General features: G+C 43.2%; 1 protein-coding gene across 1 annotated transcript; it reads left to right on the top strand.

The window, feature by feature from the left end:
* Nucleotides 1-6: 6 nt before the first annotated feature.
* CCNE1 (cyclin E1) lies at nt 7-10,726 on the top strand. The gene is made up of 10 exons (XM_010154695.1): nt 7-81; nt 343-411; nt 6,239-6,378; nt 6,459-6,594; nt 7,415-7,561; nt 8,337-8,432; nt 8,818-8,952; nt 9,046-9,157; nt 9,239-9,396; nt 10,219-10,726. The coding sequence occupies exons 1-10, from the start codon at nt 46-48 to the stop codon at nt 10,339-10,341; spliced, it is 1,152 nt and encodes a 383-aa protein (XP_010152997.1). The 5' UTR covers nt 7-45; the 3' UTR covers nt 10,342-10,726.
* Nucleotides 10,727-12,545: the final 1,819 nt, after the last annotated feature.

Genomic DNA, 12,545 nt, shown 5'->3' with positions numbered 1-12,545 from the left:
GAGGAGAAGGCTCCCGCCAAGGGGAACGGGGGAGTGGAGTTCACCATGCGAGCCCGCAAGAGGAAAGCTGATGTGGCCACGGTGAGTGCGGGCCTGGCCTGGCCTGGCCCGGTCCGGCCTGGTCTGGCGGGTCACCGGTGCCTGCAGCTTGCCCTGCCGCCGGCCTTGGCCTCTGGGCCCTCGCCTCCTTTTGGTGGGTGGTGGGGGGCCGTGTGGTTTTCTGGGTGTTGGGTGGGTGGTCTGCAGCTGGGTGGTGATCGTGAGGGACTGGAGGCCTATCAGTGGCCAGAGGTTGCTTGTCCCACGGTTTATACTCCTAAAACTATACGTTGTTTTTTGTAGTTCTTACATGATCCTGATGAAGAACTTGCTAAAATGGAGATGACTAGGAAGAGGCAATATGAAAACCAGGTAACCAATTTGCCTTTAGTTCATAATCCTGTAGTCTTACTAAATCCTATTATTTTGCAGTACCTTACTGTTATTACAAACATGGTGCAACACATACACCCCTGCCATGTGCTGGATAGCAGTGGGCAAGGGGGACTATCAACTCTGGTTGGTGAAGAGTACAAAACACTTCCGTTCACACAGGTTGCTTGGAGTCTTTGCAAGAGATGAGGCCTGTGATATAAAACATTTTGTTAATATTTCAGTATCCAAGTGTCCTGGGATTGCACGGGTGCACCTTACAAAATGCAGTTAGGCCTACATAGAAGGTCTCTGCATTGACTTCTCTAGAGTTGCGACAGTACAGCTTATATGCTGTACTCCGTGGGCCAAAGCACGAGACAGTTACGCATACAAACAGAGTCATCTCTTGAGTCGCTTCTCTCTGCAGTCGTGTCTTTATGTCAGTATCGGCTGAGAGAGAGGAAAGATCCCCCATTCCTTCCACCATCAGCTCCATTTGCACTGACAAGGGTCATTATCAAACTGACGGAAAGTATGGAGTTCCTGATCAGAACTTTGATGTTTATACTAGATGCTAACATGGTAGTAAAGTAGGCCTCACTTCTCTGCAGAGTAAGGGGATAATTTCTGTCACTTACCTGTGGAAATCAGGCCTGCAGTGGAGGTTAGTAGTGACCATTGCCAGTTTTCTCATCTGAGTTACGAAGTCAAAACTAACTTTAGTAGTGTCATCTAGCTCCCTTAGTGCCCTTTCAATAATCCTTGAACCCAAAATTATATCGGTATCTACATTGGACACCCTGCTGGTATATGGTATTGGAAGCACGATGCTTTCGTACGTTGAGATGCTCACTCTAAATAAAACTGAGTAGCCTGTTTTCTGAAGTAAGCTTATTCCCTTTTTTTTTCCTTGCAAGCACATACATACTCGCATGGTCGCTGCCACTCGGGCTTCAGCCTGTTAATGCACATGCAGGGTGATACTTCAGCTGCAAAAGTCACGATCAGGGAGTACAGACCGTACTCATTTGGTACGCAAGGCTATGCATAATGTGGCACATCTAACCAGAAGTGGCAGCTGGAAGTTCTAAGACTAAAGTGCTACCATAACAGATGGGCATCATTGTTTGGAATGGCCTCTGCTTGTTGCAACTGCGTATACTAGTTATCAGTCAACGTATTAAGCAGGGCTCAAATGGTGAGCATTTAATGAGGGGATCTCTCCTTCCCTTCTGCTTTCTTTTGCGCAGTATATTAAACTAATTTCTCACTTCTGACAAGGAAGAGCTGCCTGTCCTTCACCACAGCTCTCTCCTTCACCAAAAGATTCATTCTGTTTGAGCGGAGCAAGGACTGCTTATGCATGTTTATTGCATAATAATAAGGTATTGTTAAAAATCCCTCAACAGGAAACCAATTTTGCCTTCTTCCAGAAAGACAGTGGAAAGAAAGTTGAAAAACATTTTGTGTACATTGACCTTCAACTTTGAAAGTAGATAAAGACTTCCAACTTGTATTCTTGTTTGTGTTCCTGGCCTGGTAGCCATTCATTGTTACTGCAGGAACGATAGGTAAATTAAAATTTAGATAATTTAGGTAGTAGGCATCCAAAATATTTACTTAGGAATTTTTTCAAGTTAAGCTTAGGATACTGGTGGGATTTGGCCCTTTGATTCTGTAAACAATAAATAAAATGGGTACCTGTGTATCCATTCCTACATAGAGGAGGTTTTTTGTTGTGACAAAGTAGCCAGATTGTTACAGATCTGTTTAAAAAAAGCTGACATTTGGCTGCACAGCAGCAGCTCTTCAGTGGATGGTGTGACACAAGCTATTCTCTGATATAAATTGCCATGGGCCACTAATGAGAATATGTTTACGGTTCCAGCAGCAGTATAGCAGGCTTGTGTGATAGCCAGTATGATAGTTACTCTGTTGAGGCACAGTTCTAAAATGCAAGTAGCTATAAATCCACTGCAGCCTATACCGCATGACTTCTACATTAAATAAATTGTTTACTGACACTAGTTTATACATGAGGCAAAATATCATAGTCACATCCCACTTTACGGCGTCTTCATAGTCCATTCATTAGTTTGCTTCTGTTGAACATAAGGCCTGAGTTCTTAATTAGGATGCCGTTACCCTTTATGTGATGAAAGGGTGGCTATATCATCAGGTTTGTGACAGCAGAATATTGCATAAATTCTGTGCTTGATTTTGGAGAACTGGCACTGCTGTAATTCTGCTAGCAATTCTCATATTAATTCTGGCTGCTTTCTGTGGATGGCTGCACTTCTGAGGTTCCGTGTAAAACAACATCCATCTAACCAGAGTCAGCCATGCAATTGTGGTAGAAATTACATGGCTAACTCCATCTAGAGTGGAGAGCTAAGTCTAGAAGTTTCTTTAGATGAAACTAACTCATGTTTTCAGGTGAAAAGAAGATGCTGTAAACCCTCAGGAAAAAATAGTGATCAGTTTCTCACTAGACATTTTTCCAGGATCCGGTCTTACTGCTGTCAAAATGTTCCACCTGACTGGTTTGAAAATATCCTCCAGAAAGTTTCTTTAACTAGCCTAGGTTATCTTTGGAAGGTCTAATTAAAAAAAAAAAAACCCCACAAAAAACAAAAACACCATCCAAAAAACCCCCCACCAACAAACTTGCAAGTCTTCAGGCAAACAGATAAAAATGTAATCTGTGTCCAGATTGGGAGCTTGATTTGGCCCAAATCTGGGGCAGGACAATATTCAGACTCTAGAAAATTAAAAGCAGTAAAAGCTCCTGTGTGATTTGGAAAGAATTGGAACAGCTTAATAATGTGAGTTGCTCTTCTCTCTCCTATTTATTAATTCTGGGATCCCTTTCTCTTGGCAAAAGTCTTCTTTTGCCTACACTTCAAACTAATGCATCCTGTGAGTGAAAAATGGCTAGACTTGTAGGTCTTAGCATTTTTGATGGGCAGACTAAGGCAGAAGTCTAGTAGGTGACAGCAATGTCTCTGCTATGAGGCCCTGCTTTTTAGGGTGAGAGCAGGCCTAGCCTCCTCCTGTTCCTCAGATTTCCATGCTGAAAATCTTCTGACCTTGCTGTTCAATTGCAGTTCTGGGTCACCTTCCTCTGCTTTCCTGCTGCCCTCCTCACCCTGCCTCTGGAAGCTTGTTCTGGTGGCTCCCAGCTCACGCTGAGGCGCATGAGTGTCTCTGCAGCTTGTATTCTTGGGTGTGGCTGCTTCGCCAATGGTCACTACCTTCTCCATTTTGTGTCTGGCCTAGGTGCCTGAAGGATGTCCAAGAGATCCGTTTAAATCCATATTTGATCTATCAGCGAATCACGACATGCTGCAGAAAACTGAGGTCTGGGAACATCTGAGCTTCAAAAAACCCCTGACCTTTGAACTCCTGGGTTTTCTTTGGAGCTGTTTGGGCTCGACTGCTGTGATGGACTGACTTGGTCACCTACCTCCTGCCCTTGGTGCTCTGTCTCCTAATGAGCCTTCTCATGTCCTCCGTTCAACTCCTCCAGTCTGTATCTAGTCCTCAGGTCTGAGATACAGCTCTGCCTCTGATCAATTGTTCCTGTATCTGGAATGTTTCTGTGGCTGACACAAAGATCTCTCGCTGGGCGCCATACAGATTTCAAGAGGCAGTTTTCCTCCCTCATTTTTACTCCTGTTAGCCTCAGAAGTAAGCCCAGGACTGTAGGATTTTCCTCCATTCGGCTGCACAGATTCTCTGTAACATCTGTCGCTTTTTGGCAGCTTCCTGCTTTTGGGTTGGCTCTGCAAGCCCGAAGGAAGCTCCTCATGGTTTCCTCACACTCTGTCCACCTTCAGCTGTTTCTTTTTCAGTGGTGGCTCCTATTTCCTTACAGTTAGCGTGATGTAGTGCAGTTTCTTGATGTTGTTTCTTAGTTTTGGTTGAATGTCTTGCTAAATCTGCTTTAAAGACTCAAGAGTTTGATTAATATGCTCATTCCCTCAACAAAATCCATGCCAGGGCCAGGGTGTTCCCTCATTTACACTAATTCAGACCTCTGTCTCCCTTCCCAATAGCTTCTTGCTTTGGAGGGCCCGATGCATTTGTCTCCTCCTTGCCTCTGGCTAAGCTATATGCTTTTCTGTTGCTTGCATCTTTTCCCCAGTCTTGGTGAGTGACATTTTCTAGTCAAAAACTTCGTTTTCATTTCTCAAAACACCAAAGAGGCCCCTGACCCTTGATTTGTGTTTCCTTGTAGAAGATTGGGGGTAGTGAAATCTCCTGAATCACTTGTCGTTGCTGCCACGTAGTATGCGGGGTATCTGCTTTGGGTGAGAACTCTGTGGAGCAGGGCCCTGGTCCTTCAGAAGCTGCTGGTGTAGTAGGCACCTTTTAATAGATATTGTACGATCTGCTTTTCTGTTGGTTTGCTGATTACCTGAAAAGGCAACGCTTCTCCAAAGGCTGTTGGCAGCTGGGCTTGCGGTGCGGTTTGGAGGACGAAGTTGTGACTGAAGTCTAGTTTTGAGGGAGGACAAAAGCTAACTTAAAGCAATGCTGATGTGACACTTCTATTCAAACTTTCAGTGCATAAGGAATCTGTGATTTTTAAGGTAAAGATACTTTATCTTGTTAGGGAGTCCTGTCCTTTTAGTGCTGTAGAGAACAGTCAGTGGGCAGCAAGATGGCTGACTTGACTGTTAGGCAAAAATGCCAAATTTTAATTTGCTGAGACATGATGGCATGGGGCTGGCTTTGTGTTGTACTGCGTAGTAAAACCAGCAGTGTTTTCCCAGGGAACTGTGTGAAGCGTACATCAAGATCTTGTTTAACAGAGTTAGCCAGGAGAAAAGTAAACCTAAACTTAAGTTTTGGTCCAGATAAAAGTAAAAGGATATGACAGGTGAAATGCCAGGCCTGCAAGGTTTGCAGACCTTGGCAAAATTCTCTATATGAAATGGTCAACTTAATACTTCAGTGGGGGTTGGTTGACATGTACTTGCTTTGTTCTGAAAACAACTGGATCCTAAGTGCCTTGGTTTTTTTCATCTTAGCACTGCAAGATGAGCGAGTAAGAAAAATTCTGTAAACTACTGTTTTGCTGTGTTCATTGTCAAGGTTGCTCTGCATGGTACCGTGACTTCAGGCGTTGCATCTACATATTCCTTACTGGAAATCCTGACCTTGTATTTGTATAATTATAATCACAAATTGGGTTTTATCTGCTTATTCTTTACCTGAAGGCAAGCATCTTGCTTTCACACAAAATAATTTTGGTTAAAACAAAATGTAACATAACAACAGGAGACTCTGGAGATGATTAAGGGACCAGAGCATCTCTCCTATAGGGGGAGGAACCTGGGGCTGTTTAGCCTGAAGAAAAGAAGGCTCAGGAAGATCGTGTCAGTGTGTGTAAATACCTGAAGGGAGGATGTAAAGAAGATGGAGCATCACTCGTTCCGGTGATGCCCAGCAATGGGACATGAGGAGATGGACTCAGACGGAAGCACGGGAGCAAACACTGTTTTCAGCGTGAGGGTGACCAAGCAGTGGCACAGGTTGTCCAGGGAGGTTGTGGAGTCTCCATCCCTAGAGATGCTCAACAGCCATCCAGACATGTTCCTGGGCCAGTGGCTCTAGGTGGCCCTTACTGGTGGGGAGGGAGGTGGAGGTGTTGACAGAATGACCTGCAGAGGTCCCTGCCCATCTCAACGATTCTGTGCAGTTTAAAGAGGTATTCCTAGGTTCTGCCATAGCTTCTTGCCAATAAATTGTCTTCTATTCACAGCTAAAAGGATTATTTAAAAAATCACCGTGTACAATCTTGTGTTTTATTTAACAGCCAGCCTGGAACAATGTTTACAAAAATGCCTATATGCTAATTCCTACTCCTGATAAAGATGATGATCCAGTTGGTGTTGATTACTCCCACTTTATGCATCTAAGTGCTCCAACTAGACCTTCACCATTACCAGTTCTGGGGTGAGTGTGTCATTTGGCTGCTGCTTGTCTGCCTTCCTTTTGTCTTATGATTCGAGACTGAAACTGTTGCTCTGTCTTAGCTGGGCGAACAGAGATGACGTATGGAAAAACATGATAAAGAAAGATGAGATGTATGTGAGGGATAAATTTTACATGCAAAGGCACCCTCTCCTGCAACCTAGAATGAGAACAGTCCTTCTAGACTGGCTGATGGAGGTAAGCTTTTCTGTGCTTGTATTTCAAATGTGCTGCTGTTGAAGTGTATGACTGTCATGAGTACGTTTCATGATCTTCTCATAACCCATTTAGCACTAGACATTTCTCTTTGTCTGAAAGTTGGTCAATTAATGGCACCAAACTTGAAAAAACCAGAATGGGTTGAGTCGATGGTGCACACACTGACAATATATTCTGGGATTCATTTAGATTGATAATGGATAATAATCACTGTGTCCCTAAAGCTCCACGATGCAGGCTTTTTAGGTGACACTGCAGATGAAAGCTCCACAAATGACTGTGGAAGTCACTGTAAAAAGGAAGGTGTGGTGGCTTCGAGACCGGACGCATCTCGCAACCTCCTGTGCCGAATGTACCGCCACTCTTCCGTCCGTCTGCCAGTCTTTTTTTGCTCTTTGGATGACTTGGTGGCATAGTCCTTGTTCTTAATTCTGAAGTGTTTGTAAGGATTTTCTGGTCTGAGGTGTTGGGATGATGCATCTTTGCAAAAATGAGGAACTGATGTTCTGACAGGGTTAGAAAATGTGCTTTCAGGGTTTTCACTCTGATCTTTTTTTTTTTTTCTTTTGGGGTGGGTGGGGAGGGGAAGTTACTGTAGTGACAGTCATCTTGTGTCAAAGGAAACTGTTTAATTCCTGCTCTTAGTTAACATCACTTCACAACAGCAGTGAAGCAGAAAGCCAAGATGAATTTTATGTTTAGCTCTTGCTTCTTTTTTTTTTTTTTAATACATCCGTAGCATCTGGTTTTGACTTCATAACACTGTTACTGACCTTTGCAATCTCTGATGTCTCTCCAGGTTTGCGAAGTCTACAAGCTTCATCGGGAAACTTTTTATTTAGCACAAGATTTCTTCGATCGGTTTATGGCGACCCAACAGAACGTTCCAAAAGCAGTATTGCAGCTTATTGGTGTCTCTTCTTTATTCATAGCAGCAAAGATTGAGGTAGGTATCTCCAGAAACATAGGGATGTGAATGGACAGACAGCACACTCACCGTACACTAGGCGGATTTTGGCAGGCTTTATGGAGTTTGCTGCTGTGACTCTTCAGCTGGGAGAGGTGAAAAAAGATCCTTCTTCTCTTTTCAAAATTTGTTCTATATTTTAGAAGTGGCTAAAATTAAGACTAGCTAGCATCACAGTATACCTTTCTAATCTTAAAAGGGTAGTCTTTTTTCAGTGTTAGACTAAGTTTTAATTGTAGTTGCTGAATGAGTTTATGGCTGGCTGCTGTATACAGAGACCACTTGTTGGAATTCTGTTGTCAGTGGAGTACCTGATGATAGTCTGGGCTGTTCTTTATTCATGGGATCAAACTGAACTATCAGAACAGTGCTTCTTAAATTCTTACTGCTTGTCTTTTAAGGGGACTATTATTTTCCAATCTGTTCTTCTCAAGCAAGGGATAAAAGGTGTTTCCTTTAGAGTGCCTAAAAAAAAATTTGATGTAAACTATGATACTCTCGGCAGTGCTGTAGCCAAACAATGCATGTTGTACTGATCAAAAGTGAAGGCTATGTATTAGCAGGAAGGTTGAACATGAAATCTGGATATTAAAGCAAAATAGAACACCCTGAGTTAGGATGTGGGGTTGGTTCTTTCCCTCTGTTTTGAAATGCTGCGGTAGTGGTAGGGGGCTCTTTTTTTCTTTTTTATTTCAGCCCATGAGACTAGTTGCTACCTGTTCCACAAATTAATAGTTTACCTCCTATCTTTCAGGAAATTTATCCACCAAAGTTGCACCAGTTTGCCTATGTTACAGATGGAGCTTGCACAGAAAATGAAATCATCAGTATGGAAATGATCATTATGAAGGTAATATGGAATTAGTGGAATTAAAAGTGGAGTTAGTTCTACTTTAGTTTTTCAAAACTAAATGTATAGCACAATCAGACTAAAAGGAGAGAGCCTTGGTTAGTCTTAAGTGCTTCTGTGAGGCACAGTTTCCCTTTTGAATTGGAAAGGTGTTCTCTAGGTAACAAGTGATTTAAAGCATCCACCAGTATGTGTGTATTGACAAAATGAGTTGTTCTGCCACCCTAATCAGCAGGAGGAGGTAGAGGAGAGGATTAGATTTGTGTTTCAAAGATGCCTTGATGAACTGGAATTAGAGCTTCTGACCTGGAGTACATAACGTTGCCTGGTTTAAGTAAGGAACTCGGTGTTAACACTGAAGTCTTGTGCATGTCTGCTCTTCCAGGCTCTTAACTGGAACTTGAATCCGCTGACACCTGTGTCGTGGCTAAACACCTACCTGCAAGTTGTGTATTTAAATGTGCAGTATGAGGTATTGCTGACACAATATCCACAGCAGATATTTGTTCAAATAGCAGAGGTAAGACTGATTTTTTTTTTTTTCCTTAATGCTATTTCACCTGGAAAAAATGTGTTCTTGTGATAGACTTCTTAAACATCTGTTGTTTTGTAGCTCTTGGATCTCTGTGTGCTGGATATTGGCTGCTTGGAATATACATACGGAGTGCTTGCAGCTTCTGCTTTGTATCATTTCTCCTCATTTGAGCTGATGCAGAAGGTTTCAGGTATTGGCATTTATAAACAAAGCCTAATGTGTTTACAAACATTGGGTCTTCAGGCAGATAAGCGTATGTCTTGTCTTCCAGGTTATGAATGGTGCCAGATAGAGGGATGTGTGAAATGGATGGTTCCATTTGCCATGGCTATAAGGGAAGTAGGAAGCTCCAAACTTAAACACTTTAGAGGTATAGCTCCTGAAGACTTTCACAATATACAGACACACATCAAAAGCTTGGATTTGCTGGTATGTATGTGCATAATGGAGGCCATATCTGGCTGTAAAATTTCTGAACTCTGGTTTCTTCTTTGGTTAGAATGTACAGTCAAGTGAAGTGTTTTCTAGACTGAGACTGAGTGTATTCAGATGATAAAAGGCATAAGGTTGTACTCCAGTTCCAAAATTTTTGGGACAAAGACTTGTCTTGGGACTGACTTGTTCAGTGTTTAGTTTAAACAGGGAATTTTGACTTAAGCTGCTCATTTCAAACAGCAAATAATAGCCCTAGAAATTGAAGCGTATTTCTACCCTTTGGGATACTTCAAATGTTGTGTGTTAGACCTTTCTCTATAGGCAATACTGGTGACATGAACTTTTCTGGTGGAAAAGAGAAAATAGACTGATCACCTGAGACTGCTGTTGTGGGACTGGTGGGTGACACGAGTTAGACCAAGAGTAGGTTTTAGCATGAGAAAATTGCAGATCATCAAAATCCTTATCCGACAAGGTTAATCTGAGCTATTGGGTGGTTGTTTTCTTTCTATTTAGGTTATTTAATTGTAGTAGAAGTTAAAGCTCTTCCTCTTCAGTTGCTTTTGAATTTTTCTTTCTTGAAGAAACAAATACCGTAATGCTGAATCATCAGATTCCCAAGGTTTTCATAGTGACTCCTGGGGTTTGTATGCACTAGCGATGGTGTACTGCAAGACTCTGGTCGGGTGCTGTTAGGTTAGAAACAGGTAGGCAGGGGTCTGTCAGTTAGAAAACACTGAATTATATTGATCTGTTGCACAGAGGTACCAAAGGAAAGATTTGATCTCTTTTCCCCTCCTTTTCCTGTGCTTTCAGGACAAAGCTCAAGCAAAACAAGCCATGTTGGCTGAGCAAAGTAGGACTTCACCTTTCCCCACCGGTGTCCTTACACCACCACAAAGTAGCAAGAAACAGTCTTCTGGACAGCAGCCCATGTGACTAGAGAAACTGTTGACAGTTTTGCTGAAGTGCCTGTTCTGCTGGTTTTAACTCCTGCTCCTTTATGGAAATGCTGCCAGTGAAGTTTATAAGCTTTTATGGAATCTGAAAAAGAAACCTTATTTTTTTTGTTTTATGACAGAAGAATTTTTTTTTCTCTATTTGAAATATTTTTATTGAAAGTTAAAATATTTTTAAGTAATGGGTCAAGTACGCCAGCCACCTAAAAGAACACCGAAGAGTGCTCCCAATGCTGCTATGGCGGGTGGTGCTTGATGTGACCAACTGTTCAGAAAAAGGGCTTGACGTTTAGCTTGGTTCCTGTCTCTTGGATAATAACAGTACAGCCATGCTCTTCCCTCTTGACCAATGGGCAAGAAGTGCTGTGGAAGACCACGTTTCAAAGCCTCTTTTTCAGATAGTTGGCTTACAACTTGATGCTTTGTCTGAAAAATTTGTTCTTGTAAAAGCTGCTATGTCTCTGTTTATCCAGTTTTAATAAAAATGCTGTCTAAGACAGCTGGTTTTATGTATATTCCTATTATTCTTTTGAATTTTTGTCAGCTAAGGTTTTTCAGACTGTGACCACTAGAAGTGTGGGAGTTGGGGATGAACAATGTACTGTCGTTTTATTTATTTACCACTACTTGTCAATTAAACCTTCCTCGTTTGCAAACGAAGATGCAACTGGTCTGTTGGACTGCTTGGATTTCCCTCAGCCGGGTGCAGGTGCCTCGGGAGGGGATACAGAGCACGGCACATCCGTGGGGAATGCTTCCGCAACACGCTGCGATGCCCAGTGTATCGGGGAATCCCTGAACCGGATTGTTAAGGCTTAACAGCAAGAAATGATCAGGAGGAAAAGCTGAAAACGTGATCCTTGGGACTTTGGGAGTTGGGCGCAGTCTGCAACTGATCTGTGCAAAGAAACTTCGGCGCGGTGTGCACCTTTTTACGGGAAGAGTTGTCCTTGACCGTCGCCAGGTCTGAGAAGCCATAGTAAGATGTTTTCGGGGAAGTCAGGCTGTGGAGGAGGGGGCAGTGGAGCAGTAACGCCAACAAGGGATGCCTGTTTTCCTCGGCGTGTTGACTGTTGTACAGCACCGAAGGCTGGAGCCTGCCGGGGTTCCTCACGCCCTCCTGTCGGCAGCCTTAATGCTGCAACACTGGTGTTTCAGGAAGCCTCTCCTCTGGTGCTGGTTAACTTTTCTAAACATTAGTTCCCAGCCAGGCTGCTTTTTACTATTTTTTTTAACTTATTCTCCCTTTTGCTGTTCCCTGACCCAGTATTCTGATAAATGTTAATGCTTCCACGTAATAAAAATGCCTGTGGTAACTAATGTTAAGCAAATTATTTTGTGCTGCTGGCTTTTTTTGGGTTTTATTTCCCCTTGCAATGAATGGTTTAAGGTCTGTGCTGACGAAACCAGCGCATTAGCTGGAGGAGTCTGCTGATGCCAGTTCAGGGGGGCTTTAATTTCTCCGAGAACTCGTGCTCTAGGCAAAGGAATGTGATATTTGCCTGTCACTGGAGGAATTGTCAGGACTCATTTTGGTACTTTGTCCTTAAATTTAGAACACAAAAGCGGGGGGAGTGGGGGAAGGATAACCCTGGTCTCCAGGCTTGGTTCCTGAATCACCAGCCAAGCTTCGTTCTGGTCCTTTCGCCGTTACGTTTCGGGGCTTAGTATGTTCCATCTGCTTCTTAAAAAACTTGTAACTGACTCCTTAGAAATGGGGGCTGCGTTTTGTTGTGTCTGACTGTTGAAGAGAATAGTGTGTGATACCACTGCAGATAGGATTAACTCCCAGTTGAAGCTAAATACCGCTTTCTGCTTGCTGCGGAGTGAGCGCAGGGGTGCCATGTGGTCTCGGCTGTGCGAAACCTGAGCGAGAGATCTATCGATGGATGAAACTGTTCAGATAACGGGCCTCTTCCTAAACTGGATCTCTGCTTTAGCTGGTAATCCTGCTGATTTTGGGACTTCCCCCTTGCTTCTTGAAAGGTGAGCCTGCTTTATTTCTGGAGGAAGAGGACTGTTGGGAGCGTGGAGATCCCAGCTTCCCGGGTCGAGTGCAGTCATGCCAGCCAGGAGGTGCTTTGCAGCGGAGGTGACTTAACCTTACGAGCTGTTTTCTTACTTTCTCATCTTTGTCTCATGCCTTAAGGATCTCTGTTTCTGGCTGTCGTGCTGCACATGAGG

The sequence above is a fragment of the Eurypyga helias genome, unplaced genomic scaffold (assembly GCF_000690775.1).
Source record: "Eurypyga helias isolate BGI_N326 unplaced genomic scaffold, ASM69077v1 scaffold3797, whole genome shotgun sequence".
In the NCBI taxonomy this organism is placed as follows: domain Eukaryota; kingdom Metazoa; phylum Chordata; class Aves; order Eurypygiformes; family Eurypygidae; genus Eurypyga; species Eurypyga helias.
Note: the sequence above shows the minus strand (reverse complement) of the source record. Positions and strands in the feature narration are given on the sequence as shown.

What these genes read in the sequence shown, in the direction of transcription:
- CCNE1 (XM_010154695.1), top strand. Translation starts at nt 46, where the DNA reads ATGCGAGCCCGCAAGAGGAAAGCTGATGTGGCCACG. An exon ending in AGAGGCAATATGAAAACCAG is followed by an intron (nt 412 to 6,238) that starts GTAACCAATTTG and finishes TTTATTTAACAG; the next exon opens with CCAGCCTGGAACAATGTTTA. An exon ending in TCATAGCAGCAAAGATTGAG is followed by an intron (nt 7,562 to 8,336) that starts GTAGGTATCTCC and finishes CCTATCTTTCAG; the next exon opens with GAAATTTATCCACCAAAGTT.